Genomic DNA, 22,082 nt, shown 5'->3' on the forward strand with positions numbered 1-22,082 from the left:
GTACGTAAGTGCATCCTCATGGTTGATATCACAGTGTGCACATGGTTGTTTGGGGGTATAAGTATGACCGATTCGAGAAGTAAAATTTTCGTTATTGATAGTTTGCGCTTGTCTTCATCTTAGTTTCTTCTCGTGTCCTTGTTTTGTTGCGCTATACAGATACCTTTCAATGCAAAGCTTACCTTCGGAAACTAGCAAAGGCTGAGTCACGCCATAGTTAACAGCGGCAAATTGACGATGTATGGATTAGCTGACTCCTGTTCCATTAGCTGACTCCTGTTTTATTAGCTGACTCCTGTTCATATGACACAGGTTTTCTTTTTTTTTTTCTTCTTTGTGAATCGACCAAACAATTGCGACCATGGTAACTTTTATATTTAACAATACGAACCGAAATATATAGTGTTTAGAAATTTGAGAACAAACAGAGCAGAAGTTCGAATTTATTTGTTTAAAGGGACACTAAAAAGAAAAAAAAATGTTAGTTGTATTAATACATTACCATTCTACAATACCCGCAAATGCTTGTTAAGTCAGGAAAGATGCAACAACGAGAGACGGGTGACGACACTCGAAGTTCCTGCACCAGATTGTCGTGACATCATGGATTTTGATGGCATCTGCTCGAGCATGGTTAACATTTTACTGGTATAGATGCAAGTTTCAAAAACCTTTACTGAGCCATAATGGCAAAAAAAAAAAACCCTTCGAAGTCCGTGATGTCACACTGACGTACCAGCCTGTTTCGCACTTCGATGAATGGACGGATGCTATGAGCGTTCCCTTTGGAATGGGGTGGTGGGTTGCGGCACCAAGCTCTCGTTATTATATTGCCTAACGTCCTACCTATGTTAAAGAAGAAAGAGAGAAAACGAAGAAAAAAAAGGAAAATAACTCATGATGAATTCCCATAATCAAATTTCTGAACCCCTATTGTGAACTTTGTTTTTGAATGCCTATGTTGTTTGCCGTTTTCCTACTTTTCTTCCACCAATATTCCAATCACCGCTTAGTAATCTCTACTGCAGACATGTTTGCTTTTCCCCTACTCTGACTAAACCCAAGGGCTTCAAGGAGTCCAGAGGTGCCTAAATCGACTGCTGGGCGCATGTCTTCACATTCTAATAAAACATGCTCCATTGTTTTCCTATCTTTACTGCAGCAAAGCACACACTTCTTCTTCCTTTCTCCATCTCACTTTATAAGTGCGTGTTCTAAGGCATCCTGATCTCGCTTCAAAAAGTAATGAGCTTCCCTTTGAGTTGTCATAAATTGATTCTTTCTGATTTCATTTTTTCCTCTTAAGTAGTTTAAGTCTCATGGAAGGTTTCTTTTCCATTGCTGCCACCCATGAGATTATTTCAGCCTCTCTGACTTTCCGCTTGACGTTCTTTGTTGCTGCGTTGCTCACCCTACAGGCCGCATACTTGCTGGTAAGCTTCCTAGTTCTTTTCCTCCACTGTGAATCAATGTTTTTTCTGTACAAATACCTCAACACTCTCCCAGCCCATTTACTTTCTTCTATATTCCTCAGTCGTTCTTCAAAATCAATTTTACTGTGAGCTTCCCTCACTTCAAAACTTGTTCAGTCCATATCACCCTGCACAGCTTCATTTGCCGACTTCCCGTGAGTGCTCAATGCGAGCCGTCCCACTGACCTTTGGTTGCCATCAAGTCCAGATTGTACCCCTGATTTCAAGCGAACAACCACATTTCCAAATGTAAGTCCTAGAACCATTACACCTTTCCACATACCCCGGAGCACCCCATACCTATTGTATCTCCATAGCATTCTGTGTTTCATTATGGCTGCATTTCGGTTTGCAAAATAGCAAGCGCTACCTGTCGCACAACAGATGAAGCTGCAGCGCTCTGCATGCGAGTATGTGGTTACAAAGTGGATTTCGTTTCCTGGCTTCTGCCTGCCCTCTGCCACGGCAGCCACATGTGTTCTTCACTGTGGCAAAAATAATTGAAGATGCAGTCACTCCGCTCCCGTTTTCGTACATGACATGGACCTGACTTTTCGATGCGTACCATTCAAACTGATTGTGTGTGACACTATCTGCATTCTAAAACTGCCACTGTTCGCCAGGTGCATTGAGGCTCGGCACTGAAGGAAGATTATGTTAAAGATATCATATAGAGTGGACCGAGCATTTTACCACGGCACCAAGCCGAACATGATGCAGCGGTGGCATAGAGGTAGAGCATCCACCTCGCGTGCAAGATGACCATGGTTCGAATCCCAGTGCTGCGCAATTTTCCACCAGATATAAAAAAAATAAAAAAAATCTGCGTGTTGATAAAATTGCATAAACAGGCCTGGAGTGCAGCCTGATCCTGGTGACCAGAACCAGTAACGCACTTCCTCACCAGAGCAGGATTGGCCACCCTGGTGCAGTACTTGGCCACAACCTCCTATATGAATACAACAATCAAACCCAGGCCCTCAGTCCCCAGCAGCAGCGAAGCAACTGACCACGCCGGCGCTCAGACCTGTGACGCAGCAGAGGGTGCTAAGAATCCCTGGATCCGGACAGGCCGCCATTGGAATCTGAACCTGGCAACGTTTAATGCTAGAATGTTATCTAGTGAGGCGAGTCTAGCAGTGCTATTGGAGGAATTAGAGAACAATAAATAGGATATAATAGGGCTCAGTGAAGTTAGGAGGACAAATGAAGCATATACAGTGCTAAAAAGCGGGCACGTCCTGTGCTACCGGGGCTTAGCGGAGAGACGAGAACTAGGAGTCGGATTCCTGATTAATAAGAATATAGCTGGTAACATACAGGAATTCTATAGCATTAACGAGAGGGTGGCAGGTCTTGTTCTGAAAGCTAATAAGAGGTACAAATTGAAGGTCGTACAGGTCTATGCGCCTACATCCAGTCATGGTGACCAGCAAGTCGAAAGCTTCTATGGAGACGTGGAATCGGTGATGGGTAAAGTCAAAACAAAATACACTATACTGATGGGTGACTTCAATGCCAAGATAGGCAAGAAGCAGGCTGGAGACAAGGCAGTGGGGGAATATGGCATAGGCACTAGGAATAGCAGGGGAGAGTTATTAGTAGAGTTTGCGGAACAGAATAATATGCGGATAATGAATACCATCTTCCGCAAGCGGGATAGCCGAAAGTGGATGTGGAGGAGCCCGAACGGCGAGACTAGAAATGAAATAGACTTCATACTCTGCGCTAACCCTGGCATCATACAAGATGTGGACGTGCTCAGCAAGGTGCGCTGCAGTGACCATAGGATGGTAAGAACTCGAATTAGCCTAGACCTGAGGAGGGAACGGAAGAAACTGGTACATAAGACGCCGATCAATGAGTTAACGGTAAGAGGGAAAATAGAGGAATTCCAAATCAAGCTACAGAACAGGTATTCGGCTTTAAATCACGAAGAGGACCTTAGTGTTGAAGCAATGAACGACACTCTTATGGGCATCATTAAGGAGTGTGCAATAAAAGTCGGTGGTAACTCCGTTAGACAGGATACCAGTAAGCTATCGCAGAAGACGAAAGATCTGATCAAGAAACGCCAATGTATGAAAGCCTCTAACCCTACAGCTGGAACAGAACTGGCAGAACTTTCCAAGTTAATCAACAAGCGTAAGACAGCTGACATAAGTAAGTATAATATGGACAGAATTGAACATACTCTCAGGAACGGAGGAAGCCTAAAAGCAGTGAAGAAGAAACTAGGAATTCGCAAGAATCAGATGTATGCGTTAAGAGACAAAGCCGGCAATATCATTACTAATATGGATGAGATAGTTCAAGTGGCTGAGGAGTTCTATAGAGATTTATACAGTACCAGTGGCACCCACGACGATAATGGAATAGAGAATAGTCTAGAGGAATTTGAAATCCCACAAGTAACGCCGGAAGAAGTAAAGAAAGCCTTGGGAGCTATGCAAAGGGGGAAGGCAGCTGGGGAGGATCAGGTAACAGCAGATTTGTTGAAGGATGGTGGGCAGATTGTTCTAGAAAAACTGACCACCATCTATACACAATGCCTCATGACTTCGAGCGTACCGGAATCTTGGAAGAACGCTAACATAATCCTAATCCATAAGAAAGGGGATGCCAAAGACTTGATAAATTATAGACCGATCAGCTTACTGTCAGTTGCCTACAAACTATTTACTAAAGTAATCGCAAATATAATCAGGAACACCTTAGATTTCTGTCAACCAAAGGACCAGGCAGGATTCCGTAAAGGCTACTCAACAATAGACCATATTCATGCTATCAATCAGGTGAAAGAGAAATGTGCGGAATATAACCAACCCTTATATATAGCTTTCATTGATTATGAGAAAGCGTTTGATTCAGTCGAAACCTCAGCAGTCATGGAGGCATTACAGAATCACGATGTAGACGAGCCGTATGTAAAAAAAAAAAACGGCCGTGGCTTAGCTTGGTTAAGCCTGGTGATTGCGAAGCAATAGTGTGTTATTCTCGGATCAGCTGGTAGTATGGCTGGTGGTAGTCTTGGGTTATGCTAGTGTTACGGCTTACAGTGAATCATCTAAGAGGAAGTCATCCGTCGAATCCGTGTATGCCGACAAACATTTCCCTCACCAGCGTGCCCATTACAATATCTTCCAGTATCGATTGGCCGACGGTGCGGTAACACTCCATTTTCTCCGCGTCGTAAGATATGCCCACTCTGACCGTAGCGCCCCTGGTGAGAGGAGCGGGAGTTAGGCCGCCGTTGGTGGCTACCGCCTCGCCTCGCGACGGCGTGAGATGGGGCCTCGTTTTTACACAGCTGGTGTGATGTCACACCGACCGTAGCGCCCCTGGTGAGAGGAGCGGGAGTTAGGCCGCCGTTGGTGGCTACCGCCTCGCCTCGCGACGGCGTGAGATGGGGCCCCGTTTTTACACAGCTGGTGTGACGTCACTCTAGGTCACGTGGTGTGACGTCACGCAGCGAGGTCACGCTAAAGGTCAATGGTGCCTACCGCCGCCTCGCCACGGAACGGGCTGAAGTGCGACCTAAAGTAGTATTGCTTCGCAATAAAATACTAAAAGATATATATATAGCGGCTCCACAGTCACCGTGGTCCTCCATAAAGAAAGCAACAAAATCCCAATAAATCAAGGCGTCAGGCAGGGAGATATGATCTCTCCAATGCTCCAGATAGCTGGATTGGGAAGAATTGGGGATAAGAATTAATGGAGAATACCTTAGTAACTTGCGATTCGCTGATGATATTGCCTTGCTTAGTAACTCAGGGGACCAATTGCAATGCATGCTCACTGACCCGGAGAGCCAAAGCAGAAGGGTGGGTCTAAAAATTAATCTGCAGAAAACTAAAGTAATTTTTAACAGTCTCGGAAGAGAACAGCTGTTTACGATAGGTAGCGAGGCAAGGGATGTGGTAAGGGAATACATCTACTTAGGGCAGGTAGTGACCGCGGATCCGGATCATGAGACAAATAATCAGAATAAGAATGGACTGGGGTGCGTTTGGCAGGCATTCTCAGATCAGGAAACGCAGGTTGCCATTATCCCTCAAGAGAAAAGTGTATAATAGCTGTGTCTTACCAGTACTCACATACGGGGCAGATGCCTGGAGGCTTACGAAAGGGGTTCTACTTAAATTGAGGACGACGCAACGAGCTATAAAACGAAGAATGATGGGTGTAACGTTAAGGGACAAGAAAAGAGCAGATTGGGTGAGGGAACAAACGCGAGTTAATGACATCTTAGTTGAAATCAAGAAAAAGAAATGGGCATGGGCAAGACATGTAATGAGGAGGGAAGATAACCGATGGTCATTAAGGGTTACGGACTGGATTTCAAGGGAAGGGAAGCATAGCAGGGGCGGCAGAAAGTTAGGTGGGCGGATGAGATTAAGAAGTTTGCAGGGACGACATGGCCACAATTAGTACATGACCGGGGTAGTTGGAGAAGTATGGGAGAGGCCTTTGCCCTGCAGTGGGCATAACCAAGCTGCTGCTGCTGCTGCTGCTGATGATGATACAGTAGAATCTCGGTGATACGAATTCGGCTGATACGAATATATGAATTTTCGAAATCACCGGTCAAAGTGCATTGCATATAAGGAAAAAATTGTGATCATCCGTATACAGTTATCACTCCGGTGCGGGTGATACGAATATGCGAGCAGCTGACGGTGGAATGGGCAGGAGGCCAGATGGGTCGGGATTTTCATTGCGGCCGTGGATGTGCGTGGCCTCAAAAGCAATCAGTCCTCCTCCGCTGATGGTATTCCTCCTCTTAGTGTGTTTACAATAGCGGCGGGTGAGGTGCTGCTCTGAATGAACAGAGCATTTCACTCCCTCTATGCCTGTTTGTTCTCCCTGACCCATCTCATCTTTTATTTCCCTCTACCTACCTTTTTGCTGTACCTTTTGCTCCCGCTGGCTGCAGCTCTGGTGCCTCTAGCTTCCTTCTTAGTATTTTTTTTTATAAACCATGGCTGTCGTGGCAATCAAGCATTCCCCCTCGTTTCTAACGTTGAGTACTCTCGCCATTTGGTTTGCACACAACGGATATGCCGCTGCGGATTGGCCCGTTCACTCTACGGAGCAGCCAACCAGAGAGCCTGGTGGTGGCGGGGGTGGTGGGCCGCTTGTGTGTGCACGTCTGTTTCATGTGCATGTGTCTGTTCACAAGCATCAATCCTCAAGAGCCATGTCAGCCTCCAAAGGTACAATGTCGTGGAAGTGGAAGGCACTCTTTTATAATGAAAAACTAAAAATTTTGAAGAAAGTGGATGAAGAACCGAAGAAAAAGTGTGCGGACCTGGCCAAGGAGTTAGGCCTAGTGTCGTCTACTCTATGAACCCTTGTTAGTCAGTGCGACCAAATCATGCTCAATGTGCAGTGCTTTGGCATCAACAAAAAGGAGGCTAAATCTTGCCATCGTGTCAAGTTTGTGGGGATGCGTGACTCTCACGCCTCCCCTGAGATCTAGTTTTCCCGCATAGCTCGTCTCCTGCAGGGCGGCTTCGCCCGCCGCATGGCCTGGCGCCCGCGGCGGTCGGAGTGGTTGAAGCGCAGTGCGAGAGATGGCGCTAGTGCTGTGCTGCTAACACCGCCGACAGGCGAGGTTACTTGGGCGCCGAAAGGAAGGCGCTTGGCCTCTTGGGCTCGAGATCGTCGGCGGGCGCCGTCCGATGCTTCGGCGAGACTGTCTTGCGCGGCCGCCTTCGAACGTGCCACCATTCGCGTGACTGTACATGCGAACGACCAGGCGTTGGGATCCAGCATGGGGCGAACATATTCGCTCGCTATCCGGTTGCTCGGTGAGTCAGACTTCTAGATTTGTCACGCGCCCATCGGCATGTTTTGTGGATAGCAACTCGGCTAGCTGGCATTGATCTATGAAAGGTGCAATAAATGCCCTTGTGATTGTTTGCACTACTGTGTTGTCGTTCCTTTGTCCCAAGAGTACGGAGGAGAACCCCATATCTCCCACAAGTTGGAAGAACTTATTCTGACGTGTTTTAAAGAAGTGAGAGCAGCTGGCATCAGCATTGATGGTAAAGTCGTATGTGAAAAAGCTGCTTGTCATAGAAGATTTTCAGGCCTCCGGAGGATGGATGCACAGGTTTACAGCCAAGCATGGCCTTGCCTACAAGACCATCTGCGGCGAAGCCAAGAAGGTCGACGCCTCTGCTGTTGAGGATTGGATGGAAGCAACATTGCAAGCATTTATTGAGGGCTACGAAGCTCAAGACATTTTCAACGTGGCCGAGGCTGGACTTTTTGCAACTTGCAGCCTGAGAAGGGTCTGCGTTTTAAAAGTGAAGTCTTCTAGGGTGGGCAGAAGAGCAAACTGAGCGTGACTGTGCTGTTCTGCTGCAATGCTGATGGATCAGTGAAGATGGAGCTGACAGTCATAGGCACATCACAGAAGCTGCGATGCTCCAAGGTGGGCAGGCAGTTACGTTGCATCTATAAAGCTAACAAAAAGGCGTGGATGATTTCGTCATTGTTTTTGGAGTTTGCTACCTACCCGGATAGGAAGAAGTCTAGTCAAAACAGGAAGACTGATTTGATTTTAGATCAATGCCCAGCACACCCAAAAGAGATGATGCTGCAGAGCGTGACAGTTGTATTTTTGCCAGCAAATGCCACCAGTCATTTGCAGCCGCTTGATGCTGGCATTATCAAGAATGTCAAGAATCATTGTAAAAGCTTGTTGGTGCAATATCTCCTGGAGAAAATTGACCACAAGGACGCAAACCTGCAGATCAATCTTCTGGATGCCCTACACTTTATTGTAATGGCTTAGCATTGTGTGTTGCCTATGACAATTGCAAACTGTTTCAGCAAGTGTGGCATTTTCAAATCCAGTGTGGCAACCTCTTCACAAGACCCAGATTTGGTCCAGATTAAAAATTGGGACCTACTTGGCGTGGACTGTTCTGCCAACAAATTCGTGACCAAAGATGACGACCTAGTAACTTTTGGTCTGTAAAGTGTTGCAGGCACTGTGGATGATGTGGACACATCGCAAGTTACGGTCGCAAGCAGTGATGATGAAGATAGCTACAACAGCTACGATGATCAGCTGCCGACGGCAGCAGAAACAATGCACGCACTTGACATTCTGCAGCGCGTGGTTGCATCAGAGACTGTGTGCGAAAACACATCTGCTCAGTTCTTCTCTTTCCAAAGTTCTTTGATGGCTGACCTGGTGGAAAAGAAGATGCAAGCAGACATCCTGCACTTCCTTTCATGGAAAAAATTCCCTGTACGTGGGCCTCTGGTCTAAAATGTATTTTTTCTCGTTTTTTGGTGATACGAATTTTCGGGTGACACGAATATTTTCACCGCCCCTTGAGATTCATATCACCGAGCTTCCACTGTATTTGGAGACTGCTGATGCCAGCACAGGACTGGTGCGAGCGACATGCACTCCTTCAACAAAGAGCGGAGAGTACGTCATCAAAACACACTGCCGATGTGTCGCTGAGTGACCACGCTTGGTGTTGCAGACTGGCCGCGCGCAGCGACCACCGTGCAAGGCGGCTCACCTGGTTGGCTCTTTGGTGCCGACAGAGTATAGAGAGAACCAACTCTATGTTCACTTAACTTCAACATAATTGTCCAGATGCTAAAATATTCACGAATATAAATACTTTGTGACTACCGGCATTTTTATCGCAAGCGCAGTCGGCTGCTGCTTCAACAACCGGGAGTTAGGCCTACTGGCTCAAGCGATCGGTGGCTGCCGACAAGGTCAACGAGCCGAGCATGATGCTCCGCTTAGGAAAGTTTACCATAACATCTGCGCCCATCTGCAACAAAGGAAAGTTTCACAGAGTTGCTTATTTTATTACATGGTCCTTTTTTGCGCACGGTACATATGGGAAAGCCTCAAACGGTGCGCCATTCTCTCAAGTGCATGCACTAACTGCCACCGGTGAAGATGGTAGGCCTTGCTCGCTAGCCGTAGGTGTCGCCGGTTACAAAGAAGCCTCTGCTAGCAATTGAAGGCATAGTTTCTGTGAACTTTTTAACAAGGGGGGACGTGACTTTGAAGATCAACTTCCTTATTTCTTCATAGATTTTGATGGAAATTGGCACAAATGTTTAGAATGTCTCCTTGATGCTTCCATAAAAGCTTCAGGGCGATATCTTGAGAACATTTTATTCAATTTTATTGAGCAGAATTTTTCTCCCTCTTACTTTCTGGAGAGCCTGGGGAACTTAAAGAACGTGATAGAAGGCTTGCCAAGTATTGACTGCATAGCTAAATGCGTGCTGAAGGTCGGGACATTCTTGCTTTTCTTTTTTTGCAACACAAATTTTTTGGAGTGCCATATTTAATGTTACCTTCACATCAAGCACACTTTCAGGGTAGACGAATAGCCATATCGTAAACTTACAAAGGGTCAAAATAAGAAAGCGAGAATGTCATGACCTGCACTGCAGCCCAAGGAACGTGACAAAAAAAACGGAGTCAAAATATGTTAAACGGTAACAAAGAAATCAGCTCCAGAAACTGAGCAGAAAGGCAGAAAAACAGTTTTGAGAAAACGGCTCTCAAAGTTTCACTTTCTCTTCAGTTCTCCTAAAGGCACCAAATTTGTAGTCTTTGGGGTGTCTTGTGATGTGGGACTTCTTGTACATGTGGCCTCTGGTCTGGTGTGCTTCGCCCCCCCTTTTCTTCTTCTTTAGGGCATTCTTTTCTGCTGCTGCTCTACAAAGAGCATGGTGCCTAGGTTTCAAACTAAGTGACGTGCAGAACTTTGTGTGGGCATGAATATAGTTCCAGTGTACATTCAGGCAGCCTGTACCCGCAGGCTGCCCGATTGATAGCAATCTCCAGCACACTCAGTGAGGCTTTTTTTTTTTTTTTTTTGGCAGAATTGACCATGTTACTTAATGAGTGTCAGCAGCCTCCCAAGTCATCTTTACTTGACAATGGCTGTAGAACTTAGGATCAGAGAGCCAGTGATAGATATTCAGCTGCTAGGTGCTTTCCAGAATTTTACTTTTGTATGATGCCTTGATCACTTCTGCAGCCAGGTGTCTGTGCCAGCCCAAGGGGCCTAGTGAACAGAGCTCATGATGAGGTTCTCTTTAAGAAGGGGTGGTATGATAGATATTGTTACGAGCTATCGTGACAATATGATAATAGAGTGAACGCGCAATATGCTTGGTTGTGGGTCCGAGGTGCCGATGTGCGAAATGCCTAGCCGCAGATACAAGGAGCCGACGCGCGATGTGCGTAGTCGCGCAGTTCGAGGTGCCGACGCGCGAAGTACCTAGCCGCGCAGTCTGAGGTGCCGACGCGCGAAATGCCTAGTCGCGTGCTCGAGGAGTCGACCCTCGATGCGCTTATCCGCGTAGTGGGAGGCGCCGATGCACAAAATGCTTAGGTGAGGGTCCGAGAAGTCCGCGCGCGATGTGCTTGATCGCCGAGTCGGAGACTCCCTATACGCGAAATGTTCAGCCGCGTCGAGGATTGCGTGCGCGATGCGCTTCGGCACGAATTCCGAAACACCAAGTGCTGAAAGGCTTAGCCGCATGTGAACCTTGGTCGCGAAATCCGCGTCGCTGATGCTCGGAATGCTTAGCCGCGTGTCTGAACGTCCACAAGCGTAGGGATCGGCCACACTACTGCAATGTCCGCGTAGCGCCTGTTTTGAGACGTCGCGATTACGGCGAGTGGAGACGTCCAGACTCGCGAGGTGCAAAAAGCCGAGCAGACGACACGAGCGCCGGACCAATGGCGAACCGCACTGGAGTCACGTGGCGGGCGCGGCCAATCGCAGACTCCGGCACGACCTTCAATCACTTGCTTTTTGTGCGCTTGTTTCTGTATGGAGGAGATCGCTGAAGCGGCAAATTTGAAAACGGAGAAATGCGCTTTCCAACGAGACCAAGATGGCGGCGCTCGGTCGCGCCGTTCCGGAGATATTGTGACTTGAAAAACGCTGTTCTTTCTCGTTTTCTGCGAGATTTTTCACCACCTTGGCTGATAAAGCGAATTTTTTAGAGCACTTCTAAGTGGTTTACAGTGATGATATTTGGGTGTCAGATAGAAAGAGGGTTATAGAAACTGAAAATCTGATTTTCCCAAAATCGATTTTTCGCAATTTTTCGCGATGCGAAAGCCGCGTCTCCCCTTTTAATTCATGCATGAATATTAAGAGGCTAAATGAAAATACATTTGAATATCTGTGCACCATCAGCAGCAAAGAGCAAACCAGGCGAACTGCCTTGCACGGTGGTCGCTGCGCGCTGCCCGTCTGCGAAACCAACTTAAAGCAAACTGCAATAGGGTGGTGTATTTCGATCACTTCAGTTATGTTATAGTGCCTGGAATATACTGGCTAGAATATATACTGGATGGAATATACCCGCTCTTTTCAATGGAGGAGCGTGGCGCCGCCTGCAATGAATGCCCACGGTGGCCGGCAGAGGTCGCTGCCATACGGGTAGGTGCAGACTGCGCGTGTCGTCTGCTTTGCACATCAGTTTCGCAGCGGTTGCGTCGGTTTCCATGTTTGCGTTCTCAGTGTTATTACAGTGTTGCGTGTTTGTTATTGGTGTTATCAAAGAGTGAGTGTGTCGCTGCTGTGTTTGTGTGCCTGTCATTACAAGAACTATATGGCGGCGGTGAAAAAATGCCGAAGCTAAAGAGACAGTGTAAGGAGAGGACCTGCTTTGTGCCGTTGTGTAAAAGCGGTTACCGCTCGAACACAGAGCGTGTATCCTTGTTCACTGCACCATCTGATGTGAAGTGGCTAGCCGAATGGGCAAGAATGATCAAGAGAACGGACAGAAGACTAACACCAACTGCTGTGGTTTGCGAAAAACATTTCGAAAGCAGTTTAATCGAGCGCGCGTTCTCTGTCACCGTGAACGGCGTTGTCCACGAGATTCCCCGCGATAAACCGCGCCTGAAACCCGACGCTGTACCCACGATATTTCCTGAGTATCCTAAGCACCTTGTGCCTAAAGTGCCAGTAAAAAGAAAATCAAGAAATCTGTGCGAGCAAGATCTAAAGCTTCCATCAAAGCGGCGCAAGCACGGTGAGTCAGCTGCCTCTGAGCTGTGCTCAGCCATTGAGGGAGCCGATAAACCGCGCCTGAAACCCGACGCTGTACCCACGATATTTCCTGAGTATCCTAAGCACCTTGTGCCTAAAGTGCCAGTAAAAAGAAAAACAAGAAATCTGTGCGAGCAAGATCTAAAGCTTCCATCAAAGCGGCGCAAGCACGGTGAGTCAGCTGCCTCTGAGCTGTGCTCAGCCATTGAGGGAGCGGAAACAGAGAGTCTCGAAGGTGTCCACCAGAATGCTGCTGTACCTGAAGAGTGCATCCCACGCAGTAGCTTTAAAGCAGCAAGCGCGCAAAATGATGGAGCTCAGTGCCTGCAAAACACTACTGAAAGTCGTCATCCGTTCAGCGACCTCTGTATTCCTGTCGCGTGGATGAAAGTGCCATCTCTGCCAGCAGAATCAGTAGCTTACACTTATTGTGAAGCCGAAATAAATAACTTCGCCACCCTTTTCATTGAGAAAATGGTATTGTTCGAAAAGCCTTTGCCTGAGCGACAGTCAGTAGTAGCCACGGTTTACTTGAGAGGGAGAGAGAAATCAAAACAAGTCCTCGCAACTCGTGATGAGGCCGAATCCCTGATCAAGAATGTTTCCTTGACAGTTCTTTGTGGTGGATGCGGCCTAAAGCCTGCTTCAAAAAAGCACACTTCCTACAGAGACATGTATTTTGCGGAAAAATGCTTGTTATCTACAAAGTCTGAAGGGGAGTCCTGCGTTTTCTGCAAGTACCAAAGAGTTCTAGCTCAAAACCAAGCATGCAGGAGAAAGAAAAGGGAAAGGGCAAGCGCAGGGAAGCATGGCGAAAAGAAACACTGTAAGAAAATTTCTCAAAATTTGTCGAGAACCAAGAAACGACTCACAACTGCAAAAGAACAGGTGGCACACATGAAAGAGCAAAATGAGGCTGTTAGCGAAGAGGCATTTGAAAATAAAATTAAATCTCTTCTTCACAAACAGCAACTCGCTGTCAAGAACTGCTTCCTTGTTGCAAGACGGAAGTCACATAAAGGCATGCGATACAATGATGAGTGGATCGTAGAATGCATGATGATGAAGATGCGAAGCCCGAAGTTGTACGAACATCTCCACAGAGAAACCATTATGGTACTGCCTGGGAGAACTTGCCTGCAAAGGTATCTGCAACGCTTCAAGGGTGGCTTTGGCCTCAGTGCCAATATTTTCAATGCCTTGACTGAAAAGACGAAGGCCATGGATGTTTACAGTCGACACGGTGGTCTCGTCATCGATGAGATCAAGCTTTCAGAGCATCTAAATGTAAAAGCAGCAGGTGAGTAAAGCTTCATTGCATATTCTTCGAAACTCCTGCGTACATGAAGAAAATGGAGTGTTCTGCTAATCGCTATGATTTTCCTCAAACGAAATGTATTACGATCGAACACCCATATGCCTAAGGTGTTCTGAAATGTGTTGCTTTTTATTGCGATATTAATTACAACATGAACACGTACTCCAGGTAAATTTTCGCCACGGTCGTAATATTCTGTGTAAAGTTAAAGTGCGGTAAGATCCATTCACACCCCGAGCGCCGTATGGTGTGCGTGCAATGGTGCGCCAAAAATTATGATGGTTTGATGCACACCGTCTTCCCGTGCGCTCTATGTTGGAGCTGACATTCCAGCGCAAGCTATAGGGGGTAGCAGGCTCCTCTAGCCCGGCCGTGGCTGCGCATGGCTGTTCGCGCACCACACCTTTGCGACGGGTGCGTAGCCTAATTAGGGCGAGCCGAGATGGTTTGTGGCTACATACACGCTCTCTGTTCGCCTCGAGTTGGAGGTCGTGTAACCTCAAATTCTGGAACGGCGGTGAAGCGAGAGGCATTTTCTCCCTGCTGCATGTGCTCTCCACCAGAGTTCCTGTTCATCAAGTACTGTCCATTAAGAAGTACCGGTGCGCACGCGACACCGTACTTGTAAATTGAATTAGCGAATCTTTACTGTAATTAACCTACACGACTGATAAAACTACGAACCTTAATACTTCGTGTAGGTTAATGCTTTGCCATCGCTATAAATTCCTCGCCTTTCATGTGAAACTGACATGTTTACATTGTTTTACTAACGCCTGATATGTTCCAACGTTTCTTGAGATGTCAAAGTAAAACTGGATGTTCCTCCTGTGCTTTTTTACAATTAAGGCCACATTGAAGGCTTTGTCGACCTCGGGGATCATACACCTGCTGACCAGAAGAATGTGCTGGCAGACCATGGCACAGTAGTGCTGTTTCAGCCATTTACTGGTTAGCTGATTTCTTTTTCTTTTTTGCTTTGCAACCGTATAATATGTAAGGCGTATGCTCTCAGAAAATACTTATACCTTTATGCAGGAAGCGGGACACAAATTCTTGGCGTTTTTGCCTCCAAGGGCAATGTGAAATCTGCTACACTGGCGAAAATCATTGTGGAAACAGCCATCCTTGCGGAAAAAGCTGGTCTCTTTGTGGACTGCATAACATGCGACGCCGCCAGCTGGAATAGGAGCATGTGGCGGCTGTTTGGAATACACGGTGAGATATCTTATTTGAGTGCAATATGCTAAGTTGTTCTTGCAACGTTGTGCTAGTACTGCAGCACACGCTTTACGATTTTGTAACTGGTGATGAATTAATCGCCAACCGTGGTGGAGCAGTGGCTTTGTTGTAGAGCGCGCTGCAAAGCCCGAGGGTGCGGGATCAAATCATTGCTGTAGCGGCTGCATTTCGACTGGGGCGAAATGCAAAAACGCCCATGTACCGCGCATTGGGTGGACGTTAAAGCACCCCAGGTAGTGAAAATTAATCCATAGTCCAGTCACCCACCACGGTGTGCCCTATAATCTTATTGTGGTTTTGGCACGTAAAACCACACAATTAATTTTTTTTTGAAATTAGGTAATAACTGCTTCTCCTTGACATGTTTTCTTTATATATTTTTTTCAAGGTTCTGCAAGCCACGTTCGGAGCAGCACCAAGCACCCAGTCGATCCGAAGAGGCAGCTGTTCTTTGTGTCCGATTTTCCACACTTAATGAAGAACGTGAGAAATGGATTTGTTGCAAAAGGGTACCTGACACCAACTGGACATGTCCACAGTGGTATTGTTCAAGCAGCTTTCGAAGCAGATCGGGAAAGTGTTACACTGAAAGTGATGCTGAGCATTAGAAATGCACACATTAAGCTGAACTGTTGCGAAAAAATGAAGGTGGACATCGCGTTTCAGCTCTTCAGCGATCAAGTCATCAAAGGGCTATTTGTGTACAGGGAGCGCATTGAGTGTTCGTATGGGACTGTGCAGCCGACTGTACATTTTGTGAAAGAAATGAATCGCCTGATTCATGTCATGACATCACGGACAAGCGGAAAGGCGCTCAAGCCTGGAAGTCCAAACATGCGCTTTTTGAAAGGGTTTCTTGAATATTTGCGAGAGTGGGAGCAGCATGCAAAACCGGCTGGTGGTGGTTTTCTTACAGTAAGCACAGCTTCTGGACTAAGGGTTACCACCACAAGTATCCTTAATCTGTTGTCCTACCTGTCATCTACCGTGGGCTTCAAATATCTTTTAACGTCCCGCTTAAGCCAAGATAAGCTAGAAAACCTTTTTGGAATAATTAGACAATCAGCAGGGTGCAACGACCAGCCAACAGTTTCGCAGTTTCTCGTGACTGTCAACTTACTGGCATTTTATAATCTAGCCACACCACCCAGAGGAGGAAACTGCCCACCAGACGTGGTCAGAGCACTGCTGAATCCAAATGAGTTGTGTGCAACAACAGGCAGGAGCCTACTGGACAGGATAGACGGCCTTCTTGACCGCGGAAGTATCAATGAAGCTGAGGATGTCATTCAATCTCTTGCGTCCAGTGGTGAACATGAAGCTTACACAGAAAAAAGGAGCAATAGCGCTTTGATATACTATACTGCAGGTTATGTTGCACGAAAAATCATTGCCAAAAATTCTTGTCCCCAGTGTGCAGGCTGCCTTTGCGTAAGTAAAGCAGAAGCTAGTGCCGACGCTGCTTCATATTTCACAACCCATTTTGACAATGGAGGCCTTGTCTATCCTAGTCAGACCTTGTCAACAGCTGTGAAGGCCATGGAAGATGCATTTACTGCGTTCTTTAGTAAAAACAAGTTGCATGTAGCGAGTCTAGCTGATTTTTCAAGTCAGCTGCAGACACTGGCCTTTCCACAACTAGGGTGCCCAGAGCACGAAAAAGCAACTTTGACCGCAGTTGTAAAGTTCTATGTTCTTTTGAGGTTTCGTTTTTTTGCAAAAAGCATCAACAAAGAGAGGGAAGCGCAAAGAAAACGGCAGAAGCTCCTTAAACTGCGTCACTGCAACTAGATCTATCTTCATGTATGTGTGCTTTATCTCATCTAGTGCAGTATTCTGCCTCCGTTTGACTGTTGTTCCACTTGAATAAAATCTTTGTTACGCTTAAATAAAAGCTCTGTTTCCTATTTTTGTTCAAGTACATCAGACATAGAAAGAAAACTGCACGTGTTTACCAGCTTTAAAAAATTTATATAGTACACGGAACACCAGCTGTCCATTTTACAGGCTAACTTACTTACTATCATATACCCTCGGGACCGAATGGGCATTATGAGCCAGGGGATGGGTGCATTGTTTACAAACAATCGAAAACATTAAAACCTATCAGGACAACAATAAGAAACAGGCAGAAACAACAGCAAATAAAAAGAAAAAGAAAGAACAGCGAAATTCGAGTCATTTCGAAAAATGATCGGGTACAGCGGTCTTGAATGGTTATGCATTAATTTAACATTAATAGAACAGTAATATAACCTCAGCATTCTTTTATTTTATTAGAATAAAAATGTAACCTAACACTTACCTTTAAAAAAATTACGCTGCTATCATGGCTAGAATAAAAAACAGGCATCCTTAGCTATCGCCTAAGAGATCTCGACGCGAAGGTGAAAACGGTGTAAAGCTTACTGTAATTCACCTTAATCCACCCTAATCCTCCGTCATCCACCCTAATGTCCCTTATAAACCGTGATCCCCCCTAATTCAACCTAATCCACCTTAATCCAATCACTAATCAATCAATAATTAAATTTGCTAATCATTAATCATCCCTTATACATGGCTGGACATGCTTTGGTTCGCTTCTGGCCTTCCTTGGGTCGTGTGATACTTTCTGAACTTCACATCACAACCATTAAACATGGAGATCTAAGGCTTTTGCCTTAAAAATTAAGTTTTCCCTTCGATAGAAACACTGGAGGTTCCACGATCGAAGCCGAGCTGGCACAAGCTTTTCACGCAAGCGACAAGCGCTAAAGAAGCCTGTTGTAATCAAAACAAACCCTAATCAGTAATCAGCTGCCCACATTTGAACTGTGCTGCTGCTACAGCTTAATAAAAACAAAAAGCGGAGCAGCCCGCTTGCCGATGCGGTGGAAACAAGGCGGGTTATGAGGACCGGATGGTGCCGCGGCACCCACCCGCACTGCAGCGCCCCTAGCGGCAGCCGCCGGCATTCACTGCATCCGGTGCCACCCGGGAGGCCGCGGACAGCACACTAGCCAGTATATTCTAGGCACTATAGTTATGTAGTGTTGGGTGCTGATTGTCATATGAGGCGCACTTTCGATATCACCTTATCATATTTATCATATTTACATGTCAGTGACAACTTGTTGCAGATATTTCGACACCGTCACCAGCGACAGAAGTAGCGCCGTGACCATGTTTACGTATATAATAGTGGTTACTACCAGGTCCCGCTTACATAGATTGTTGGTAGTCCTGCATGGAGAGCAAATGCGCCAATATGAATGCTTGGGCGAGCTAGTATTCTCTGGATAGGGTTAGAACCCCTCCATACGCGTTTCCGCCGACCAGGTTAAGTACCGCCAACCTACCCTCCTCCTCCACGCTCGTCTCCCACTCACCCCCTTAGCTTCCGGCGTCAAGTGGAACTTTCGTAGCTGCAGCTTCCTGTTCCGAGTGGAAGTGACGCTATGTTTTTTTAGCGTTGTTTACTTTCGCGTCGAAGGAGAGGCTTTAATTGCACCACCTGCAGTTTAAACTGTGAATGCGATTCCATCCAAGAAACACCGCCTATTGTAATCAGCGATCTGATCGTGTTCGCTGCTTCGTGTCAACCTGCGACGGGTTGTGCCACGAGAGACAATGTACAGTGGAATGTAGTGCCTGGGCGCTTGGAGAGCACTGTTGTTTTTCGTGCATTTGGAAAACGGCGACCGGAACTACTACTTCAGTGGAATACAACAGCTTGTCGCCTTTGCATTCTTCTCATGGTCACTGCCACAGCTCTGCTAAGCATGCGCGGGTGTCTCACCATCGGCAGTCAAAGCGGAAATTCCCGCAGCGCAACTCCAGGAAGCGGAAACGCCGGAACCAGAAATTTTGAAACCAGCAATGCCTGAACCAGAAATGCCGGAACCAGATTTGGTGTGAGGGGAAAAGACGGCGCACAACAAAGGTTGTCGCTACTTAAGAAAGCGGCGGTGGCGCATGGATGTAGGGGCTTTAGATAGGGTGAACAACAAAAAAAAAAAAAAAAAAAAAAAAAAAAAAAAGAAAAAAGAAAAAGAAAATGAAGAAGACAAACCGAGTGACACCACTGTGCTTCCAAAAGCTCTGTCAGTTCTCGTTCATCTTGAGCTTTCCACATTTCTGGCAAAATGCGGCTGCCTTTAAGCGCGTCTCGAAGCTTGCAGGCCGAAATAACCTTGCGATGCTGGCATATGACAATTCAGTAGCCGCAAGTAGCGCGATGAGAACTGGCTCTGTGAGGAGGGAGGTGTAGCACAAGTTGTGTGCTGTGAAGCATCTCTGGCCATCGCTTATCCATGCTGGTTCCCTAGCCGGAGAGCTCTTCTCGGACAGAAATTGAAATAACCTTGTGCTCCATTCGCCAGTGAAGCAATTTGTGCACCCATACGCAACACAACTAACTGGCCGTTTCATGAAGATAGCGCGATCAGAACCACCATGCACAAACGGCGTCTCAAGGTGTGCTAGGGCTGCGCTGGTTGTTCGTCTGCTTCTCGCATCCAACCATGTAGAGGGCGCTCAGGACAGCCATGTGTGAGCGCATGCGCAAGAGCATTTTTGCAAACCGTGTCTCGTTAACAGTGTATGTTAAACCGTGTTGTTGTTGCGAACGTCGAAGTAGCTAGGCCTAGCATTGCCGCGGTGGTGACTACCAGCGGATCTGTGCGTTAGAGTGCCAGTTCGAGGTGGTGAGATAATCAAAATGGCAGCGGTGGTGGCTTTGACTAATGCCGTTTTGGACCTGCGGTCATGGCAAAAAGTCTGGAAAATCTTGCGTCCGAAATTTAATACGTTCTTACATATTGACTCTATGGGACATGTGGTGGTGCCGAGAAGCCATACAAATGATCAATAATGTCCCAAAAGTTGCGCGTCTAGAAAAATTGGTCGTTGGCTATACACTGACAACTCCTCCAGCCGACGACATGATGTCAAAGATGATTCGTTACGATTCCTCTCTGTTACTCGAGCCAGCATTAGCATGACTTTCATTCCCTTTCAATAAAGCTACAGCTAATTTTCCCTGATAGAAGCACAAATTCCCAGAGCTTTCCCTGAGTATTTCCAGACTATTCAAGATCCCTCAGAATTCCTGGTTTTCCAGGTTGGTAGACACGCTGCAAATGCCAACTCAGAACTCTGTTGGCAAGATGCATGCCAGATGCATGTCACTGAGGCGCATCACCACTGACGTGACCAAGCGCATGTGTGCATCCTCCATAGTTAAAATGGCATCATCACTGTCACAGCCAACTGACGCTGCCGTGCCCTACACATACCCTCTCACAGCCTCTCCACCACGCCCTTCTCAACATTCCTTCCTCCTCTTTTCAGTTATAACCACCGCAGCTTCAAAGCCCATTCTGCTCCACAATGAAAGCTTCGCTTTAAGTCTGTTTCGATGCCCATTGGTGTTACTTTTTTTTTGAGTAACAGTAAAAACATGTTTAGCCCAGATTTCAGTGCTGACTTGGATGGCTGCGTTAATTTCTTCAAGCTCACCATGTCTACATTAAAATGGCCTTCAAGCATTTAAAAACAAGCCAAGGTCGACTTACCTGTGAACGAGCGTTGAGTGTTAGTACTTCCATGTCTGCTGAGAACAGCTGACATGAGTAAGCAATATTGACTGCAGTCTCCTGCAAAAGAAAGTAATAGGAATTGTCAATATTTTGCAATGTACTCCCCTGAGCAAAAGTATATGAACCAAAGATTCTGCAATAAAGCCGATTTTCTTCTCCACCTATGAATGTACTTGAAATTGAGGACTGCAGTCCAAACTTGGCATTGCGAACTTTCCAGTACACTTGTGAATTTCAGTCTGCGCATCTGAATTACAAATACAGTTGTTTTGGCATGCCTGTGGTTTGTATATACTTTTGCTAACGGAGGTGTGCAACTGAAGAGAGCTCCATTATTTTTGTTCAATTTTTCACAGTTGTTTTGTTTCCCAAACATTCATAATTGTTGCTGAGCCTTAGAAATGACAAGTTTCAGCTCTGCAATTCAGTTTTGATGTGCTAGTACTGGGGCACTGCTGCTAGCTAAGGTGCACAATCAAGTGGCTTTCTCTGCTTTTGGTTACAGGAAATCACGGTCAAATAACAACAAAGGGATGTTAGTTTTGCATCTCTGCTAGAGATGCAAACATTCATGCGGGTTTTCATATGTAGAGAAACTCTCTCCTTGCTGATGCATTGTGCACAGAATACTGACTATGTGTTGCCAGAACAGCTGCTGCCCTGGTCACATACTGATATAGCAGACTTCTGTTAATTTGACTCCGATTTACTTGATTCAGAGGTATGTTAGAATTGGACAAATACTGCCAAATGAACCCCAGTGGTAAGTTCTGATGTTTTTTTTTCTGCATCTTGTTTAATTCAACCCGGTGAATAATTCAATCAGTTTCATCCATTCCGTGAGGGTCGAATTAACAAAAGTCGGCTGTATTCTAGTCATATATTGTTACGCCCACAAAAGGCGTTTATTGACAAGTCAGGTAGAGCTAGTCGTAATGGCCTTGATCAGCTGAGCGCCTATCGAAATTCAGCTAGCCAGCTGCACATGGTCTTCCTCCTTCAACCGTCTTCGATGACCCACATACTGTTGAGGCGTAAACCCACTAATCTATGCATGTCAGAGTGCCGCAATATTAGTAATACTGTCTCCACTGCTCAGACTCTCTAACAATTGGCAGGCACAGAACATAAAAATGGTTGTTCGGAATACAAGAATAGAAAAAAACAAACAAAAAAACTGCAGGTTCGCCCACAATGCAGAGCAGTTATGTGATAGCTGGCCCGATATTATGTGCGGTAAGTCTCGCATTTTTTTATGTAGTATTGTTTGCAGCAAAGATTCAGAGATGGATATGAGCAATCTCTTTCTGTGAAGAAAAAACGTAAGACACCCTTCACAAGTGGGACGGCGCGTTAGAAGACAAAGGAGAGGCTGATGCCAGTGCCA

The 22,082-nt window shown here is 46.2% G+C and overlaps 1 protein-coding gene across 1 annotated transcript in view; it reads right to left on the bottom strand.

Moving 5' to 3' along the window:
* The window catches only part of LOC126535958 (phospholipid-transporting ATPase VA-like), a 214,125-nt gene that overhangs the window by 18,942 nt on the left and 173,101 nt on the right, over positions 1–22,082 (bottom strand). The window contains exon 15 of the mRNA XM_050182831.3: positions 20,672–20,752. Within this exon, the coding sequence (XP_050038788.1) occupies positions 20,672–20,752 (81 nt within the window). The remainder of the gene's footprint in view (positions 1–20,671; positions 20,753–22,082) is intronic.

The sequence above is a fragment of the Dermacentor andersoni genome, chromosome 4 (genome assembly GCF_023375885.2).
Source record: "Dermacentor andersoni chromosome 4, qqDerAnde1_hic_scaffold, whole genome shotgun sequence".
Taxonomy (NCBI): domain Eukaryota; kingdom Metazoa; phylum Arthropoda; class Arachnida; order Ixodida; family Ixodidae; genus Dermacentor; species Dermacentor andersoni.